Source organism: Sturnira hondurensis, unplaced genomic scaffold, assembly GCF_014824575.4.
Source record: "Sturnira hondurensis isolate 20B ecotype Veracruz unplaced genomic scaffold, ASM1482457v3 Scaffold0014435, whole genome shotgun sequence".
In the NCBI taxonomy this organism is placed as follows: Eukaryota; Metazoa; Chordata; class Mammalia; order Chiroptera; family Phyllostomidae; genus Sturnira; species Sturnira hondurensis.
The window spans coordinates 24,442-46,216 of NW_028087066.1; the positions used below are offsets into that span (position 1 = coordinate 24,442).

Here is a 21,775-nt window from a genome sequence, read left to right on the forward strand (position 1 = left end):
TTGAGGTAAGACTAGATAAAAGCAGTTGAAGGAATTAGCCAAAGGACATATATACATAATTCATATGAAACCAGAAATACCAGCATTCGTGCTGCCTGTCACATACCGAACCCAAGTAGAGACAGGGATTGAATCTCTACTCGCACTTTGATCAGTTGGCCGGCCTCTGAGAAGATGGAGGGTTTGTACCCTAACGGACCCTCTTACTTCCTTTCAAGCCAGCTTTTTATATGGCAGAAAGCAAAGGGTGATGAGAAGTTTTGAAATTCAGAAAAATCCGATTTAAAAAACTGCAGCATTCTCTCCCTGGGCAGTTGGCTGTGCCTTGGCCCACCCCCACCCCCACCCCCTCACCCTGCCTCAGGCAGTTGTCTGGCTGTCCGGGAGCAATGGCTGGATGTCCCCAGCTGTGTCCCAGGCCGTGGTCTTTAGCTGTGCCCCAGGAGGTTGGCTGTCTCTCCTGGTGTGGTGAGCCATACCTGCAGTTCCTGAAATAATAACTTTAACATACTCATTACCTACTAGGCTTATTAACTATTTACTAAAATTTTCCAGCTCTTGAGTCCCCTCATGTGGACACAGACGACAGTGTGGTGATGGTCAGGAGAAAGGGGAGGTGGGGGGAGTACAGGTGGGCAGAGAGGGGGCAGTGGGGCCTCTGCATTAGTGTCAACATAAAAATAAAGGGAAAAAAGAAAATTCAGTATAAAGGAGAAATGTAGTAAAGTGAAATTTAAGATTTAATAACAACAGGATTGAAGCTATATTCCCCTCATTTCTAGCATACAGCAATGTACCCCCATATAATTTGGTATATATTTCCTATAAACAAGACATTTTTCCACATAACTACAATGATCAAATTCTGTCGGGGCCTAAAGACGGTGAATGCAATCCATTAAGAAAATCGCACCAGGAGGGCTTGGCTGAGGCAGCCCCAAACAGGATGCTGCAGCCGAGCCAGGTAGCCCCCACCCTTGTGGGCATCCCTTGATCACGAGTACTAGCTACCAATCAAGATGCTGATCACGCGCCCACCTACCAATCGTTGCCAGGAGCATGCAGTGAGCATGCACAGGACAACCTATCAGAACCACCTCCCCTTTTCCCCTGCCCCCTATATAACAGCCCTGCCCAAAATAAAATTTGCAGCTTGATCAGAATCCTTTGTCTTGCTGCCTTTCTACGCGCCTCTTGCTCCCATCCCTATTCATCCGTTTCAGGTAGACTCGGGACCCCCGTTGACTGTTCCGCGGGACGGAACAAAATTCAAGAAGTTAAGATTGGTATTACTAGCTAATGCTCAGTCCCTGTTCATGTTTTGCCAAAATTGCTAATGATGTTCTTTATTTTAAAAAAAGAACCCAGTTAAGAATCACATATTACATTCAGTTGTCATGTCTGTTTGACATGTGTCATTTGTCACTCACAAATCTATTTTGTGGATTATAGAGCAGTTATTTTATAGAATGCCACTCACTTTGGGATTCTAAGATGTTTTGTTATTATCGAATTCTGGTGATGCATCTCTAGCAAGGATATCCCAGAGGGGGCAAGTGTTCTATATACCCGTGAGGTGGTGGGCAGTTTTGTTTATTTTTATCACTTCATTAAGATAATGTTTGTCAAGCTTTTCCCCATTAAAGTTACTTTCCCTCACTTTTATAATTAACATGCAGTATGTGGATAAATACTTTGAAAACTATGTAAATATCCCACTTAAGTCATTAAACTTTCAAAAAACTTTTCATTTATTTATTTACTTCTATAAACTCATAGTTTTCCATTCTATCTAACAGATTATGGGTTTTATTCTATTACCAGCATTATTTATTTTGATGCTAAAATATTTGCATATTTTCCAGTGGCTTCTGTGTCATTTGCTGCTCCCATCACCCTCTGGGCACTTCCTTGCTTTCTGGGTAAAATGTTCTACGTTCGTCTTTTCCTTGCCCCATCCCTGTTACCAGTGATTTTCCCACAGATACCTGTTTCTGCTTTGTTTTGTTTTACTGAAAAATAGTTTTTAGAAACCAAGAACTATGTATTAGATGTGTTCATTGCTGTGGGGATCTTACTGGTCTCAGGCCCTCTCAGGGGATACACACACACACACACACGCACACGCACATTTATATTTTCTACTAAGTCTCTAGCTAGCTAGTTACCTAGCTGTTGAAGACCACGAGCTCACAATGATGCCACCAATTTTGATTCAACCCTGCGGAGTTTATTTCTGGTTTTCTCCCATTCTGCGTTTATAATTCCCTTTTCTTATACTGAAAAACTTGACCACCATTATCTTTGATGTATTTATTTGATTATGTTCCCTAAAAAGAAAATAATACATGAATCACCTAGACTCTGCAGTTTTTGTAAGGTTGGTCATAATTGGTGACCACAGATATTTTTCAAATTTCTGAAAATAACAGTGCTTCAGCATGCGCTTGTGAGACCGTACAACTTTCATTTTGTTCCCCATCTGGGGGTATTTCTTGCCTACCCAGGTTTCTCCTTTTCTCCTAATTCCTAAGGGGGATTCTCTGTCTGCTCCCAATTCCCTCCATGGAGGAGTTCTTCACCCTTATCCTTCTCTATCCTGTCATTTCCCCGAAGAGACGCCAATCAGCCCCTCCTATGAACTATTCCCTTCTCTTGTACTCTGGCTTCCTGGCTTTCCCCTCCCCTCATCCCTCTTCATAGAAGTAGACTTCCTTCTTCATGGCAACACACAATTTATTACATTTTAAACACACATTTGTTTAAAATTATCCTATAATATATCCACACATGACTATAATAGTTAGTTCTGTACTAGAATCTCTAAACAGGTTAAAATACACTGGAAACAATACCTTTATTGTTTCTTGATTTAGACTTTATTTTCAGAAACTTAATTTTTTTATTGTTTATGCTGTTATAGTTGTTCCCACTTTTTCTCCCTTTCCCCACCCTCAACTAATCTCCATATTGTTGTCTGCATCCATGGTTTGTGCATAAATGTTCTTTGGTTAATTCCTTCACCATCTTTCCCCCTCCTTTCCAGCATATATCAGTCTGTTTCATGGATCTAAGCTTCTGTTACTATTTTGTTCATTAGTTTATTGTGTTCATTCAATTCCACATACAAGTGAGGTCATGTGATATTTTTCTTTCACTGACTAGCAATTCATTTAGCATAATTTTTCCAGATCCATCCAGGCTGTTGCAAAATGTAAGTATTCTTCTTTTTTACTGCTGAATAGTATTCCATTGTGTAAATGTACCGCTACTATTTTATCCACTCATCCACTGATGGGCACTTAGGCTGTTTCCAATTTTGGCTATTGTAAATAGTGCTGGTATAAATATAGTGGTGCATATATATTTTTTAATTTTTATTTTTAAAATTATTTTATTGTTGTTCAAGTATAGTTGTCTGTATTTACCCACCACCACTCCCTTCCCACCCCAGCCATCCTCACCTCCTTCCCCTAATTCTAGGCCCCCTTGGTTTTGTCCATGTGTCCTATATAGTTGTTTCTGAAAACCCTTCCTCCCCCATTATCCCCTCCCACCTCCCCTCTGGTTACTGTCAGATTGTTCTTAACTTCAATGTCTCTGGTTATATTTTACTTGCTTGTTTGTTTTGTTGATTAGGTTCCACTTAAAAGAGAGATCACATGGTATTTGTCTTTTACCACCTGGCTTATTTCATCTAGCTTAATGCTCTCCATTTTTGTGTGTGTTGGTGTCTGGGATCCTTGTGATATATTCCCGAAAGTGAAATGACTGGGTCATACTTCCCCAGGTCTTAGGTTAACTTACTTGCAATACAGTCTATGCACACAAGAGGGCAGCAAACAATAGAAATCATAACAGCTTAAAGAGGATAAATGATAATGAAAAAATACAATTAAATATGAACTAATTAATTAAATAAAATCATACCAAGTTTTAACAGTACATATTACTTAGAAGTAAACATTGTAGGCATATAAACTCTTGCCTTTCTTCCTCATTTCTCCCTCATGCACTCAAAATGATTTGTCTAGTTTTCTCTCAGTTAACTCCAGTTACACTTTTATTTCTATATTCTTAAGACATTAATATTGATCTTCTTTCCTGTGTACCCAAGGGTCATTGCCCCTTTTGCTCATTGGTTCTCCTGAAAATTGAATACTGAGCCCTGGCTGGTGTGGCTCAATGGGTTGAGTGCCGGCCTCGGAACCAGGAGGTCTCTGGGTCAATTCCCAGTCAGAGCACATGCCTGGGTTGTGGGCCAGGACCCCAGTGAGGGGTGCACAAGAGGCAACCACACATTGATGTTTCCCTCACTCTCTTTCTGCCTCTCCTCCCCTCTCTAAAAATAAATAAACAAAATCTTTAAAATTGAATACTGAAAAAAACATTTACTTTGTGCTTATATTAAAGTTGCTCTTATTTCTGGGTTCAACCTAATTACTGGATCATCTGAAGGACAGTGTTCCTAGTATCAGTCGAAATGCTGTTTCTGTTCTTACACTTCAGCAATTGTTTAACATCACGTCTTATGCTTCTTCAAAATACATCAGCTTTTCTCATACTATCTTTTCTGCCAAACTCCCTCCTTCTCCATATATTTGATCCAGGGTATTTCTCTGAATCTTCTACCCCCTTAACACCCTCTCTCTTACTGTTATTTTCCCCACCAGCAGCTCTCCTCCGGGCGGAAGGAAGACAGTGGTGGTTCTGGAGTGTTTCCCCAACTCACATCATGGTCAGAAGTATCATCACTGTCCCCGTCCCTCAGAGTCCAGCTTTCTGCTTGCCAAACAGTTTGTGTGCCATGCAATGTCCTTGACTACAAATGTTTTCAGCTGAAACTTGCCCAAAACAGATCCTTTAGTTTCTAATTTACAAATTTGATAAAATCACAATTTTCCCAAACATAATTAATTTTCTTTAAAAATCCTGCTATTTCTTACTTCTAACCAACAGAACTGTAAGATAATGATTTGTGTGATTTAAGCCACCAAGTCTGTGGTGATTTGTTACAACAGATTATAAGGCTAATACAAGGGATGTTTAAGTCCCCAGCTCTAATAGTTAATGTGTCTGTTTTTCCTTTTACTTATTTCAGCTTTTGCCTCATGTATCCTGATACTCCATTGTTACTTACATATGTGTTTATGACTTTGTTACTTCTTGTTGGGGAATTAACTCCTTCACCATTATATATTGCCTTTTATCTGAACTTAATATTTCAGCTTTCTTTCAATTAATGTTAGTATGGTATGTCTCTTTCCATTCCTTTACTTTTAACTTTATGACTCTTTATATTTTATAGTAGGTTTCTTGTTGACAATTTATAGTTGAGTCTCGCCTTTTTTATCCATGTTGACAACCACTGCTTTTTGATCGGTTCATTTAGACTATTAACATTTAAAGTGAATGTTTTATTTACTCATATTAATATCTACCATCTTTGTAACTGTTTTCTATTCACTGGATTGTTTTTTTCGTTTCTCTTCTCCCCTTTTCTATATTTTCTCATTTTAATAGAACTTTTTGTGTGATTCTATTCTGTAGTTTCCTTTAGTACATAATTTACATTTCCTTTAAAAACTTTTATTACGTTAACTAGACAGCCACAGCTACGGGTGGAGTTGTTGATGGAGGTTATTCGAATACACCTAAATTGAAGAAATCCTTTGTAGTGTCTCAATAGTTGAGCATTGTGAGTGTAGAGAGCATGGGGAAGAAACTTACAGAAAGACGGTAGTTCATAAACTCATTTGTGATCTGAAGAGAAATTACGTTAAAAACATTACCCTTCTCGCTCACTCTTCTCTGTCTGGTGAGGTGACACTGTGGATGCTCTTAGTCATCCAAACTTTTTTGGGGGGGCACCCTATTTGATACCAACCTCTGAGGTAATGTTTTGTGTTAAATTGGGGAAACAGCTAGATTCCCGACTACATGTACATCTTGCATATATGTGGAGATTTTTAGAAAAGTCCACAACAAGCCAACACCAGTTGCAGGTCACATAGAACAGATGTCCCCCAAAGCAGATGTCCTTTTCCTCCTCCCATCTTGCTTTACACTGAGTAATGCTCTCTTTAAACGTGTACAAAAACCAGATTCTTGCCCTCTAACATCTAATATATGACTTCAAAATGCTAATGTCTTTATTGATAGGTCTTATTAGCATCTGAAAAAAATTTTTTTAGTTGGGAAACTATAGTTTGTTAAGCCTTGAGAGTTTTGTGACAGAATCCTTTGGCCGTGTCTCACTGCAGTCATTGACCCCTTCACGGCATGCTTTGATTGCTAGACTTCAGGCAGTCTCTTTGGTTGTATCATATTTTAAAATGAGCAAATTTTCTTTTCCATATGTGCTATGTGTCTGAGGTGTTGTGGTTTTAATTAGAAAGTGTGCCAGTATGAATATAAGCAATCGATTTTGGTAACATTGGACTTTTCTTAAAGTACAGAGGTCTGAAGAATAGACATGTACACTGGTGTAAGAATAGAGTGGATGGAGGGTCTGGATCGGGACCCAAGTTCATTAGATCACGTGCCAAAACAAAGACAAGCAAGCAACTGAACTGGTCTTTCAAGCACGAGGATGCAGAGTGGGATCGCATGTGGTCGTACACACGGCCGGTCCCAGGTTTCNTCCATATGTGCTATGTGTCTGAGGTGTTGTGGTTTTAATTAGAAAGTGTGCCAGTATGAATATAAGCAATCGATTTTGGTAACATTGGACTTTTCTTAAAGTACAGAGGTCTGAAGAATAGACATGTACACTGGTGTAAGAATAGAGTGGATGGAGGGTCTGGATCGGGACCCAAGTTTGTTAGATCACGTGCCAAAACAAAGACAAGCAAGCAACTGAACTGGTCTTTCAAGCACGAGGATGCAGAGTGGGATCGCATGTGGTCGTACACACGGCCGGTCCCAGGTTTCCCTCCCTCCGGCTGCTCTGGCCTGGTAGTGTTGGTTTATGCTAAGGAAAGGAAAACAAGTAAGCCGCCTACACTGGGCCTGACTGAGCCACTACCAGGTTTGCTGGCAGCTTTGGCCACATTATCTGTGAGGTGATTTTCTTTGCGTTGAGTGACTTCTGGTTCTAATTCTTTGTTTTGTTTTGTAGGGAGCAGCACTTTATCTGTGTTTTAGCAGAACTGTTCCTCTTTATCCTTTACGGTTTTTCCTTGTTTTGGTTTCCTTTTTAAATTATACATAGAGTTTCTTTGTATGAAATTAAAGCCTTTAGTAACCTAGGAAAAAAACTTTTAAAAAATATTTTATTTATTTATTTACATGCTTTTAGAGAGAAGAGAAGGGAGGGAGAAAGACAGGGAGAGAAACACTGATGTGTGAGAGAACATTGGTCAGTTGCTTTTTGCAGGCCCCCAACCTGTGACTTTGCCGCAAGCTTGGGCGTGTGCCCTGACAGGCTACTGAGTGAGTGACTTTTTGTTTGCAGGCCAACGCTCAACCCACTAAGCCACACCAGCACTGACCCTTTGAAAACTTCTGATGATTTACTTGCAGTTTACAATGTATGTTTTTAAATAATCTAAGTTCAGGTTCAAATAACACTATGTGACTTGGTGGATAATGCAGATGTCTCGTCACAGAGTGCTCCTCAATCCTCTCCCTGTACCTCGTGATGTTGCCTCATTCATTTCACTTCTTCATAGACTATAACCACCCAACACAAAATCTATTATTGCTTTAAATGGTTATCTGTTACATTAGTTACAAACAGCTTATATTAAAAACAGTTTAGGGCCCTGGCTGGTGTAGCTCAGTGGATTGAGCACAGGCCTGCGAACTGGAGGATCGCGGTTCAATTCCCAGTCAGGGCACATGCCTGGGTTGCAGGCAGGTTCCCTGCAGGCCAACTCCCAGCAGGGGACACACAAAAGGCAACCATACATTGATGTTTCTCTCACTCTCCCCTTCCCCTCTAAAAGTAAATAAATAAATTTTTAAAAAAACAGTTTAAATTTACTTTTGTTTGTTTGCTCTCTGACCTTCTTTCTTTATAAAGAACTAATGTGTGGTGGATCCTGACTGGCAGGACCCGTGTATATTGTGGCTGCTCGCGAACAGATATACACGGACAACAGGAATCCTGTGGAGAAAAAGGGACGGCACAGCCCCTCTCTAAGTGAGAGAGAGGGCCCAACCTTGGCCTGGACAGGCTTTTATTGTTTTTCTGGGCACATTACATCGAGGATGGTTCTCATTTACTATGCACAGGTTCGCATTAGGTGGTTACTTTTTACAGACAACAAAGGAGAGGATGTTGCTAAGTGATTTAGAGGAACAAATATAAAGGATACATGGACAACAAGTAAGAAGGGTGGAAATGGGAGGGAGGGGGGAGCATGGGGGGTGTGGAATGGGATGGGAGTAATAGACAGAAAATTGTACTTGAAAAATAATTAAATAGATTTAAAAAAAAGATTTCACAGGGGACAGATGGGGCCAGGATAACACAAATGAAATCATCCAATAATTTTCAGTTGCCTGGTTTTTTTTGCATTAACTCTCTTGCCTACTCATAAATCATAAACATGCTTTAAAACTTAGCTCAAATGAAGCTTCATACTCAAACACTCTCTATTATTTTAATCATGCCACATCTGTCTTCTATATGCATTTATACTTGTGTAATTACACTTATTATAGTGACTGTATTATTATATGCACTTGCATATGTATCTTATCCTCAATTATCATCCAGATTCCTTAAAGTTAATGCCATGTGTACCTGCCTCTGACTCCCAAGTGCTCCTTAATACCTACTACTCCATACACTGTGAACAAATAAATAAGAACATTGAGAATGAAAAAAAAGAAGAATATTTGCTAATGTAAAGGGAAAAGTGGTTGGACTGTCAACACTCCATACTGGGGAGGTTTAGCACAGACTTTAGGAAGTTATAGTAAGCACTCTCTGCCTCAATTCAGGGTGAGGGAGTTCTAGCAAAAGCAAGTCTCACAGCAGCCTAGGTACAATGCAGGCCTGATTCCCCACAGGAAAACCTATCCACGTGTGTGGTCCTGTGTGCCGACCTGCACCCAACTGGTTTTCCATATGAGGGCTCAGCTACATTTCCATGGCATGTGAAACGGTTTCCCACACTAATGTCCTGATTATTTTCCTTCTGCCTGAAGAACTGCTTTTCACATTCCTTACACTGGAAAGCAGGTACAGATTAGCAATGAGCTCCTATGGTTTCTGTTTGTCTGTGAAAGTCTTTATTTTTTCTTCACATTATTTTTTATTAAGGTGAAATCCACATAACATAAAATTTACTATTTTTAAGTGTACAATTCAGTGGCGTCTAGTACATTCACATCTTATATCCATGATTCTGTCCAGATCCAAAACATTTTCATCACTCCCAGAGGACACTGCACACCCGTGAAGTTCTCTTCATCACTCCAGGTCCTCAGCTCCTGGCAGCCAGTAATCTGCTTCCTGTCTCTGTGGGTTCACCTGCCTATTTCAGACATTCATGTAAGTGGCTTTGTGCTATATGTGGTGTCTTGTGTCTGACTTCTTTCATGGGGCACATTGTTTCTCCTGGATGTATAAATCACTCTCCTCCACTCAAAAAATTCAATCCCTTCTCATTTTGCTTGCATGATTTCTGACAAGAAGTCAGTTTTTATTCTTATTCTTGTTCCTCTGTAGTTAATATGTTTTTCTGCTCTGGCTTTCTATAACATATTTCATTTGTCTTTGGTTGTATCCAGTTTGGCTATTGTATGCTTCTGTTTGTTGTATTTTGATGTTCTCTGAGCTTCCTGAATCTGGGCTTTGGTGCCTGTCAAATAGTTGGGGAAGTCCTCAGCCTTTATTACTTTAAGTATTTCTTCTGCTTCCTCTCTTACTTCTCTTGTGTTCCAACTTCACATGTGTTACATCTTTACATATTTTCCTGCAGTTATTGGATGTTCTGTTCTGGTTTTGTCATTCTTTTTTCTCTTGCATTTTAGTTTGAGAAGTCTGTATTCACCTGCCTTCAGGTTCACTGATTCTTTCCTTGGTCACTTTGAGTTTATTGACAAGTCCATCAAAGGCATTCTTCATTTTTGTTATTTTAGTTTTGTTAAAACTAAAAAACTTTTTTTTAGTTTTAGCATTTCCATTAGTTTTTTTCTTAGAACTTCCGTATCTCTGCTTGTATTACCCATCTGGTCTTGCATGTTGTCTATTTTCTTTTCCAATGATGCCCTTACCATGTTATCAGAGTTAGTTAAACTTCTTGCTTGATAATCGCAATGTCTGTGTCATCTCTGAGTCTCACTCTGATGCTGACTTTGTCTTTTCAGGCTGTATTTTGTTTTTCTTTGTTTGTTTGCCTTTCGGCATGCCTTATAATCTCTTGCTGAAAGCAAGACTCTAGGATCAGGTAATAAGAACTAAAGCAGTTAGGCCTTTAGTGGAAAATTCAGGTTAATCGCATTAAGAGTTGGGCTGTATTTCATGTTTGCTGTGACATAGGCACTAGAGGCTTTAACTTCCTTTTGACTGCCCTTGTTTTTGTCTCCCTGTGTGCTGTTCTTCACACTGAGCTCTTCCAGATGTGGCCCACTGTTGGAAATTAGTGATACGTAGCAGCACCTGGGGATGGTACAGAATTCTGCGATCTTTCATTTAGTCTCAGTCTCTTAGTGGACCTGCATCTTGAGGCTGTGGCATTCAAAAGTGTTTTCTCCTTAACAGGAATGTTCGTTGCCACTCATTCCCTCCCCCTTTCCTTGCTGCCATGTTCCCAATCTATTTCCTTGAAACGCTGCCTTCTTCTGCCTTTGTTTCACTCCCCGCCCCACACCCTTTGCTAAGATAGGAAGGACAGAGGCATCTGGCTTGGGAAGGAATTTTCTTCTACCAGCTGGGATAAGGTTTGAGAACTGTACTCTGATGGAGTCCTTTTCCCTGGAAGGTAGGGGCTCAGTGGGTTTCACATATTACTCTTGCCCTCTGCCCTCCGTGAACATGAGGGGGTCCTTCTCCCGTCAGCATCAGGAGAACCAGGCAAAGTTACTAGAGGGAGGACCCACAAAAGAGTGGAAGCTCCAAAGGGACTGAGATCCATGGGGGTTTCTAATTCCCAATCTAGCCCACACTCATCCTCCAAAAAATTGAAATCACAGTTTCAATTTAAGTGTCCCTATCAGTTTATGACTCCAGTGGCTTTTCCTCCAGGTAAGCAGATCCCAGATGCTCTGGGTGCACATGTCCCTCCAGGTGTCAAGGTTGTGGTTGTCCTTGAGAACTCAGTTTTCCACTGGGTCCAAGAAAAGTCATTGATTTCAATTTGTCTTTTAATGTTGGAAGGGTGGTAATGATGATTTCCAAGCTCCTTACATATTTGTGATGAAAATATAAGCCTACCTATATATTTTTAAAATACTAATTATAAATCCCCCAAATTAAAAACCAGAATCATCTGAGAAGCCTCCTCTGTTTCCCTTTCTGAATGCATCCCCTTCCTTCTTTCCAAAGGTACCTACTTTCTTCATCTGTGAGTTAATTGTTACCTCACTTTTTAAAATATAGATTTGTCACCTCTTCTAGGGGTGACCAACCATCCCAAGTTTCCCAGGACTAAAGGCTTTTTTAGATGTGGGACTTTCAGTGATAAATCTGAGAAAATACCAGGCAAACTAGGATGAGCTCTTTACCCTATTTATCTCTAAATAGTCTAATTTAGTTGGAAACACCAAGTAGCAGCCTTAAACTTACTTGTGCAAAGAAAGGGTAATACTGAAACCGTTATATGAAAACCCTAAAGATAGAATAAGATGAAGATAATTGCTTGATCATAGTCCAGCAAAATCTTCTCTGATAGTTTACAAAAGCAACTTCTAGAGAAGTCAGTGAGCAAGATAATTAATAGGATAAAGGAAACATCAGGGTAGGCATCTGGCTGGCCTGAAAATGTTTCTATTCTACCCTAATATCCAATGAACTGTTTGGCTGTCTATAAATGTTAAGGTGAAAAATTACTTTCCTTCACTGTTATTTTCTTTCTAGTAGTCTTCTTGTGAGGTCCAAATCTTCACTGATGTGTCTCCATATAAATGTGTTTTCAGCCATTGTATCAATAATTTGGTGTGTTATTTTATGTGGAACATTCATGGTTTTCTGAACTGAAATTTATTTCTCTAATTATTTAATTTGTTATTTCTCTTTTCCACTTTTTCGATTATTTTTTGCCACACCTATTATTCACATGCTAAAACTCCATTTTCTTATCTTTTTTCTTACTTCTACTTTTTTAATTCTCTGCTTTTGGGGAGTAACTCAACTTATATTCTATGTATTCTGATGGGTTATTTATATCTACTGTTATTTTTAAAAATGTACACTTACATGACTGGCCTATTTTCATGTTTGTTCTTGCTTAGTAGAGGCAATAACTTTTAGATCATTGTGACATTATTAATAGTTCCCTTTGAAATTGTCCTCTCCACAAATAGTCTATTTTCTTCAATTTTTTTGTTGTGTTGATGTCTGTGAATTCCTTGTTAGAAATTTTCCTCTGATGTCTATAAATCTTTTGAGTTCTTGACTATGATTAAAAGCATGGACCTCCTGCTAAACAGATAGTCAGAGTGCATAGGTGTATTTTGTTGACATTGACCTTCAATGAAGGGTTATTTGATCAGTCACCCTTCACTGATGGATATCTATTTGTTGGATGTCATTTTTGGTCACTTTGTATCTTTTCATTTTTTATAAAATTTTATTTTTAATTACAATTGACAAAATATTATATTGGTTTCAATGTGTACACCCAGCAATTAGACATTATATGACTTATTACATGATCACCCCAATAAATCTAGAACTCATCTGTACCATACATGGCTATTGCAGTATTATTGGCTATATTCCCTCTGCTGTACTTCATATCCCCGTGACTATTCTGTAAAACCAATTTGTGCTTCTTACTCCCTTCATCTTTTTCACTCATCCCTCCAACACCCCTTCCATCTGATAAACATCAAATGTTCTCTGTACCTAAAAGTCTATTTCTGTTCTGCTTGTTCATTTATTTTGTTATTTTAATCTTTCTTGTCTAGTGTAAATATTGCTACCTCAGCTTTTTTGTTTGGTTGGTTTTTGTTTGTATTTTCATGAAATATCGTTCTTCATCCTTTTACTTTCAGTCTGTGTGTGTGTCTTTCAATCGGAGGTGAGTCTCTTGTAGACAGAACATTGTAAGGGTCTTGTTTTGTTATCTATTCAGCCTATGTGTCCATTTGCTTTTAGTGTAATTATTGCCATTTTATTATTTATATTTTTTATCTTTTCTTATCATTATTAAAGAATACCCTTTAACGTTTCTTGTAACATTGGTTTAGTGATGATAAACATTCTCAGTTTTTTTGTTTTGTTTTTATCTGGAAAACTTTTTGTCTGTCCCTCAATTCTAAATGATAGCTTTGCTGGGTAAGTAATCGTAGATGTAAGCCCCTGCTTTTCATCACTTTGAGTATTTCTTGCTAATCCCTTCTGGCCTGCAAAGTTTCTGTTGAGAAATCAGCTGACATTCTATGGGAGTTCCCTTGTAAATAACTAACCGATTTCCTCTTGCTGCTTTTAAGGTTCTCTCTTTGTCTTTAACCTTTGGCATATTAATTATGATGTGTCTTGGTGTGGGCCTCTTTGGGTTCATTTTGTCTGGGACTCTGTGCTTCCTGGATTTGTGTGTCTAGTTCTTTCACCAGGTTAGGGAAGTTTTCCATCATTACTTTTTTTACATAGGTTTTCAATTTCTCGCTCTCTCTTCTCTTCCTGGCCCCCCCATGATGTGAGTGTGGGTACACCTGAAGTTGTCTCAGAAGCTTCTTGTACTATTCTCCTGTTCTGGATTTTTTTTCTGTTCCAATTGGATGTTTTTTGCTTCCTCATCTGCCAAATCTCTGACTTGATCCTCTGCTGCAGCTATTCCACTGTTATTCCCTGTAAGGTATTCTTTATTTCAGTTAATGTATTCTTCATTCTGATTTTTTTCTATCCCCATTTCTATATTTCCTATCTTTTTCTTGAAGTTCTCACTAAGTTCATCTACTTAGGTTCCCCTGGGTTCATTGAACATCCCATAATCAGTGTTCTGAACTCTGCATCTAGTAGATTATTTATCCCCATTTTTTTCTGGAGTTTTGTTCTGTTCCTTCATTCAGAACACATTTTGTTGTTGCTGCTGTTTTTGTCTCCTCATTTTGGCTGCATCCCAATTTTTGTTTCTATGTATGAGGTACAGTTACTATTGTATACCTCCTGGACTTGGTAGGATGGCTTCATGTAGAAGGAGTCCAGTAGTGTCCAGTGGCATAGCCTCCCCAATTAATAAAGCTGGGAACTCCAAATGTACCCCCATATATGCTGTTTACACCCTCCTATTGTAGTTGAGCCTTGATTGCTATTGTCATCTCAATGAGAGAGATATTTTCCCCCAGGACGATTGGCTGCTATGGAGGATCAGCTATTCAGGGGCAGACCCCACAGAGTGGGACTTCCTTCAGTGAGGCTCTGGTGCCTGCTGAGTCCACCCCTTGAGTGTGTACCTGTTGGAGGAGGTTGCGTGGTGCTTTGATGCTTTGACATGCTCTGAAGCTGTTTGCCAGGTGGACTGGCTCTGGAGTCTCCCAGGAGGTGCAGGCCAAGGTCAACTGCCAACTGTGCCCCACCTGGTATGAGCTACAAAGTGATCTGCAGATGGTCACTACTTGTGCTGGGCTTGGAGGTGCCCAGGAGCGGCCTGGGGCCACTTAGTGAGAGGTATGCAGCAGGCAAAGGCCAGATGCTGCTGGTTTGAGAGATTTTAGGAAAGTCTAAAGCATGAGCCAAGACAGGCTATTTTTATGGAAAAGCCACTGCAAACAGCTGAGGATGGACCTGCAAGTTGCATGGTGCACGGTGTCAGGGAATCACCAGGTTGGGCAAACTGTGTGAGCCAGGTTGATGAAGCCCAGATATGGTGCCTGCCTGCAAGCTCTGTCAGGGGAGGGCTTATGAAAGGGACAATGGCCTCTGCCAGTACTTCTGTCAGAGGGAAAGCTGCTCCTCCAGCTCTCACCCCAATAGGAACCAATTCAGTTTTTCCTTGTTTGTCCCTGGTATCTTTTGTGCTACTGCCCCAGCACTGGAACTCAGAGCAAGTAAGTCCAAGTAAGTCCATGGGAGAACCCTTTAAGAGGAGTACCTGAGACTCAGCCACTCCCTGTCTCGCTCAACTACAATCCATGCTGGTTTTTACGGCCAGAAATTATGGGGCCTTCTCTTTCTGGCATTGGAACTCTGGGCTGGAGGGCCTGGGGGGTGGAGCTGGGACCTCTCGCTCCTCAGGGAGGACCTTCCCAGACAAGATATTTCCCCTTATTTTTATCTGCCACACATAGGTGTGGGCCAGCCCATTCTGAGTCTCCACCCCTTCTATCAGTCTTGATATGGGTTCTGTATATTCTTAAGCGCAGGACTTCTGTTGAGCTAGATTTCAGGTGGTTCTGAATAGTGGTTGTTCTGTAGTTCAGTAGTAACTCTGATGTGGTGTTGAGCGGGTATGAGTACCCCATGTACCGATGGTGCCATCTTGACCAGAACCTTCCTGCTGCTGGTTATCTTCACAAGTTTTTCCTCTTAGGCAAATCAAATTCCCCAGAAAAGAGCTTTCTAAATTGGTACTTGGAGGTCACAAATCTAGACTATGAAATTCTTTAATATACTGGTATTTTATTAAACTATATTTCTAGCTAACCTATCATCAGTTTTCTCTCTGACCAAATGATCAGTTTCTCCTCTACAGACAGTGTCACTGAACGCAGGTCTGGCTGCTTGCTGCAAGGAAAGCCACGCTCGTGAGACAGGTGCTGATGGGAAGGAAAGAGGCTTATTCACATTCTGGTCACCTACCAGATGGGGACTCTTGTCTCAAAGCCCATCTCGCATTTCAGTGCAGGCAGAGATTTTTTATAGGTGGAGATGGGAAAGAAGAACAAGGGCTCAAAGGGCGGGGTTTGAAAAGTCCTTCTGTATGCGGAGCTCAGCACACACCGTTGAGACGAGGATCTCAAGACTGGTCAGGAGGTGGTCTGGCGTGCCTCATCTTTGACTTCCATCATCCTGCTTTTAGGGCTGAAGGTCGGCAAATCTCCCATACCTGGGATGACTGAAAGTCTGTGGCATTTTAAGTTAGTTCCTAGGATTCTTATACAAACGTGCTGTTTGTTTACAAGCTACACATCTGTCAGAGTCAGTATTTACAGAAACAATGTCAAAAGAATGGTGGGTGGATTACAATTCCCCACTGTTGCTACAATATAATCCAAAATTGTACCAGGATAGAAATAAGGGTGTGGATAGGGACCAGGGTTATCTAGGAATCTAGTTCTTTGATCCAATTTATTAATTTAAAAAATTTTATGGACTGTGCTTTCCGTGTTATAATTGAGAAATATTTGCTTAACCCAAGGTCACAGTACTATATTCTCTTGAATAGATCTCTTTATCATTATAGGATGACCTTTATCCTGAGTAATGTTCTTCATTCTGTAATTTACTTTGTCTGATATTACAAGAGCCGCTCCAGCAGCTATCCTTTGATTAATGTTTGTATGATATATCCTTCTACTTTTAACCTATTGTGCTTTTATATTTAAAGTATATTTCTTGTAGGCAGCATATATTTAGGTATTTTATTTCATTTTTAAAGATTTTATTTATTTTTAGAAAGGAGAAGGGCGAGAGAAAGAGAGGGAGAGAAACATCAATATGTTGTTCCCTCTTGAGCGCCACCTACTGGGGACCTGGCCGGCAACCCAGGCACATGCCCTAACTGGGCATTGAATGGGCCAACCTTTGGCTCTCAGGCTGGCACTCAATCCACTGAACCACACCAGCCAGGGTTAGGTATTTCATTTCTTAACTAACTCAAAACTCTCTGCCTTTGCATTTACTGTTATTGTTGATATGGTTCATCTACTTATTCTGATTGTCCCCACTGTACTTTACCTTTTCCTTCATTGTCTTTGTTTTGACTAATTGAATATTTGTTTGTTTCTATTTTATCTCTTGGGATTCTTTTCTGTTATTCTAGTGGTTGTTTGAGGTTTATAGTATTCATATTTAACTTACAGTATTCTAATTTTAAGTGACATTCTATTATTCCATGTCCAGTATGAGAGACTTATAGCAGTATATTTTCAGGTCTTCCCTCCTGGCCTTTGTGCTGTCTCTCATGCATTTAAATGTTTCCTCTAGCCCTGGCTGGTGTAGCTCAGTGGATTGAGGTTGGGTCTGTGAACCAAAGGGTTGCGGTTTGCTTCCCAGTCAGGGCACATGCCTGGGCCAGGCCCCCAGTGGGGGCCATGTGAGAGGCAACCATACATTGACGTTTCTCCCCCTCTCTTTCTCCTTCCCTTCCCCTCTCTCTAAAAATAAAAAAAGAAATAAAGTATTGAATGTTTCCTCTGTGATGAAGCTCATACTTCATTGCTATTATTTTTATGGAATCAGTTTTTTAAATTTTAGTAATTCTACAGTTACCTCTGCAGATTCATTTCCAAGGCACTCCGTGACTTTGTGTAGATCCAAATCTCCGAAGTTACCTTTCTCCTTCTGCAGAAACAACTGTGTTCAGCGTTTCTTTCTTTTATTGTGGGTCTCAGTGGTGGTTATTTTCTGTGCTTAAACTAAAAATATCCTTACCTTTATTTTTGAGATTTTAGTGGGTACAAATCCCATACTAACAATATGTTTTTCAGTAGTTGAAAATGTTTCTCCACTGTTTTCTCACATGCATTGTTTGTAACAAATATGCTATCAGCCTTACCTTTGTTCTTCTGTACATGTGTGTTTTTTTTACTCTGACCACCTTAATTCATTGGTTTTGAGAAACGTGATCTTTATGTGTCATGGTTGTCTTTATTTCTGTGCTTCGTGTTCACTGGACTTTGCTATAGACTGAATGTTTGTGCCCCCAAATATGCCAAAACCTAATCCCCAGTGTGCTGGAATTTAGAGATGGGACCTCTAAACTGGGGAGTGATTAGGTCATAACAATAGAACCCTCATAAATGAGATTAATGTCCTTATAAAAGACACCGCAGAGAGCCCCCTCACTCCCTCAGCCATGTGAAGACAGAGAGAAGATAGCCACCCGTGAACCAGCAACCTGGTTCTCACACGACACCAAATCTGCTGGGTCCTTGACCTTGGAATTCTCAGCCTCCAAACCCGTGAATAAATTTCTGTTGTATATAGGCCACCAAGTATATGGTATTTTTATTATAGCAACACAAATAAACTAAGACATCACTTTGGATTTGATATTTATAATGATCAAACTTAGAATGTATTTTAGCATATATTTTCTCAAATCTTTTTTTTCTAATCACCTTCTCCTTTCTTTAAGGACTCTAATTACCTTTGTTAGGTCCTTTAAATTTTTCCCATGGCTCATTTATACTCTTCTTTTTTAACAAAGTTTTTATTAAATTTACTGGGCAACATCGGTTAATAAAATTATGATGGGTTTCAGGTGTACAATTCTGTAATGTCATCTGAATATATTGTACTGTGTCTTCACCACCCCCAGTCCAGTCTCCTTCCATCACCATTACCCGCCTTACCCTCTTCTGCCTCCCCCACCATTTCCCTCCGGTCATCACCCTGCTGTTGTCTGCATCTACGAGGTTTGTTTAAAATTTTAACAAATTCTTTCTTTTCTGTGTTTTATTTGTATGTCTTCAAGTGCACGAATAACTTATTTTTACAATGGCTCGTCTGCCGTCAACCCCATCCAATGTAGTTTTTATCTTACACGCTGCTGTTTCTCTCTCCAGAAGCTCAGTTTGGATCTTTCTTCTAAATGCATAGCTCTAGTGAACCTTTTGAACATCTGAAACACAGTCACAGCTTCTATTGCAATGTCCTTACATTCAGTTCACAGAACTAAACCTATACCAGTTCTGTGTTAATTTTAATTTATTCATTTTCTGTTAAGAATGAGTTGTATTTTCCTGCTTCTTTCCACTCTTGGTAATTTTTTATTGGATGTCAGACACTGTGAATTTGAGCTTTTTCTGGGATGAAGGTAAAGATTCTTGCAAGCAATTTGACCCTTCTGAGTCTTGGTTTTAAGATTTGTTTATTGGTGTCAGATCAGTTTTTAGTCCAGTGCTAATAATTATTCCCCGTTTCTGGGACAAGACTTCTCTGGGTCCTCTACCCCGTGCCCGCAGAATTTGTAAGTTTCCCAGTCCGGCAGGTAGCAGCACTCTCTCTTCTCATCGGTTTGAACACTGGGTACTGTTTCCTCTAACCATTTCATTTCGTTGGAATGTAGTAGGTAATGTGATTGGAAGGAGAAAGGCCTTTATTGACCTCTGCGGGTGGTCACACTGAGAATTCCTAAGAGTGCAAAGTAGCCACTTTCCTTGTTAATACCTCAGACAAGGCAATCTCTCTCCTCCATCAACAAGGTAAGCACCTTAGTGCTCACGATGCTCTGACTTCATCCTGCCTTCCCCACCTCCAGCATGTCGACATCATTACATTTGTTGGAATTAGATTGTAACTGATATTTTTCTTTCCTCAAATTATTCTTGCATTTCAGATATAGATTAGCTTGTTATAAAATTATACTTTAACTTTTCCCCTTCAACATTTGCAAGTGCACTCTTTGTCATTTTTATTCAGTGTTGAAGAGGAGAAATGTGAGGAGGTTTATCTAAAATTTTATTCTTTGAACACTGCAGTAGCACAGCTACCCAGGTGGGGCCCACGAACAAGTGCCTCTGTATTAACTGTTTCTTACCAGAGAAACGGTTAGAGACAAATACAGACACAGACACATTGTAAAACTTTTAGAGCAAACTGACAGATTAAATTTAGGTACATTGAATCTACTAATAATTACCACTTATATGTTTGTGTCCTTGTTTTTTATTCCCTTCACTTTCCAGTAATTTACTTTAGAAAATGATCAGTCTGTGATATGTTATATATAAATCAAGAAACAATCTTTATAACAATAACCAAAAGTGATTCTTCTCTGCAGATTGTTTAAGAAACACTGCTTGTTGGGGTCAGAAACTCCGGTCATGCAGACTTACAAGGCCTTAGGCAAAGAGGCCTCACAATAGGTGGGCTTGAGGCCAGCCACCAGGAATGGAGTCCCAGCAGCGCTCTCGGAGCATTCACGGGCTCCTGCCTCCATGGTCCAGGTTTTTTCTCTAAGTCCTTCCCTGTTGAGTAGATGGAGAAAGCTCCACGGACTTTAGTTTGAAGTAAGGATACAGTGACCCAGAGAATCTGGCCTGGGTGAAGGAAAAAATATGGGCACCATCGGTCATTTGTAGAAAGAAATGTCGCTATCTTCATAATCCAAGAAAGTCACAATCTTTTTTGGACACATTTCTATGCAGAGAAGCTCTTCTAGAGAAATGTCTTGGGGACAACAGGTGAGAGCCCTGTATTCACATCCCTTCTTCTCTAAGACTCTGAATGTCTTCTTTAGTGGATCTTGGAGTAATCCACTGCTGTCTTTCGGCTCCTCGTAAATGCCTAGAGTCCACTCATAGGTATCCTCAATGTCCACCTCCCAATAGTATCTNCGCTATCTTCATAATCCAAGAAAGTCACAATCTTTTTTGGACACATTTCTATGCAGAGAAGCTCTTCTAGAGAAATGTCTTGGGGACAACAGGTGAGAGCCCTGTATTCACATCCCTTCTTCTCTAAGACTCTGAATGTCTTCTTTAGTGGATCTTGGAGTAATCCACTGCTGTCTTTCGGCTCCTCGTAAATGCCTAGAGTCCACCCATAGGTATTCTCAATGTCCACCTCCCAATAGTATCTCCCTGAAGTGAAGCCTTCCTCATCAAGTGTGATAAGGTTTCGGTCTCCTTGCTTTTTATTACCACAGAGATCCTGTGTTTCCTCTCCCAAGTTCTCTTTTCTCTCTGGGTCAGAATTGTTCTGGCAAAAATGTTTATGATTTAGAGTCACAGGGGCTGGAAGAAAAAGAAAGGACAACATTGTAAATTTCAGATACCTGTTGTTGGCGGGGGGCATAAAGTAGCAAATGTGGTTGGAGTGGTGAAGGAGTGCTTCTCTGAGTGGGCGAGTTGGGGGAGGTGGAGCCGGGGGTGAGCTGTGCCCTCACCAGGGTGCTGTGCCTCTTCTCTAGTCTAATCTCGTCTAGGCTACTATCATCGCCTTGGCAGAATGTCAATGTGAGCCAATGACTTGCAGTGTTTACTTGAGAATGATGTTCTTCCCTCGTTTTCTACAAATCAGACCTACATTCCTTAATTAGTCTGACCTCTTTAAAAAGAGCAGTTAAGTTACTCTTGCCATTTCAGGCAATTTTTACTTGCTGTGGTCTCCTCAGTGGAAGGGCTACATTACCTTCTATGTTAGAACCAAGTGGACTCCACAGAGGAGAAAGTGAGGCCTGCATACAAAGCTGGAAGCACAACCATAGTAGCCAATCCCAGCAGCAATTTTCAGTTCAGGCTCATGTTTCCTGACCTTCATGTTCTTCCCTATCTTTACCAGAATAATGGTACCTCCATCTTCAACTAGGAAATGATGTTAGGAAGGAAAAGAGGGGCCGATAGTTGGGAGCCAAAGAAAGCTGCTCACCAAACTTGAACTGCTCCTTCCTCCAGTCTGAAAAAGAGCAATACAAGATGAGATCAAGATGAAAACACACCAGGGAATGAAAGGAAGGTGAGCTGCTTCCTTCCCTGGCTCACTGCTCTCCCC

At 40.2% G+C, this 21,775-nt stretch overlaps 1 protein-coding gene and 1 long non-coding RNA gene across 2 annotated transcripts in view; one reads left to right on the forward strand and one right to left on the reverse strand.

Moving 5' to 3' along the window:
* Window positions 1-5,887: 5,887 nt before the first annotated feature.
* LOC118999030 (uncharacterized) lies at window positions 5,888-7,270 on the forward strand. Its single transcript, XR_005069021.1, has 2 exons — window positions 5,888-6,375; window positions 6,667-7,270. It is a non-coding gene; the product is annotated as an uncharacterized LOC118999030 (long non-coding RNA).
* Window positions 7,271-18,402: 11,132 nt separating this feature from the next.
* Window positions 18,403-21,775, reverse strand: part of BTNL2 (butyrophilin like 2) — a 46,804-nt gene continuing 43,431 nt past the window's right edge. Inside the window, 3 exon segments of the mRNA XM_037063361.1 lie at window positions 18,403-20,603; window positions 20,849-21,018; window positions 21,653-21,679. Coding sequence (XP_036919256.1) covers window positions 20,355-20,603; window positions 20,849-21,018; window positions 21,653-21,679 — 446 coding nt within the window. The 3' untranslated portion in view covers window positions 18,403-20,354.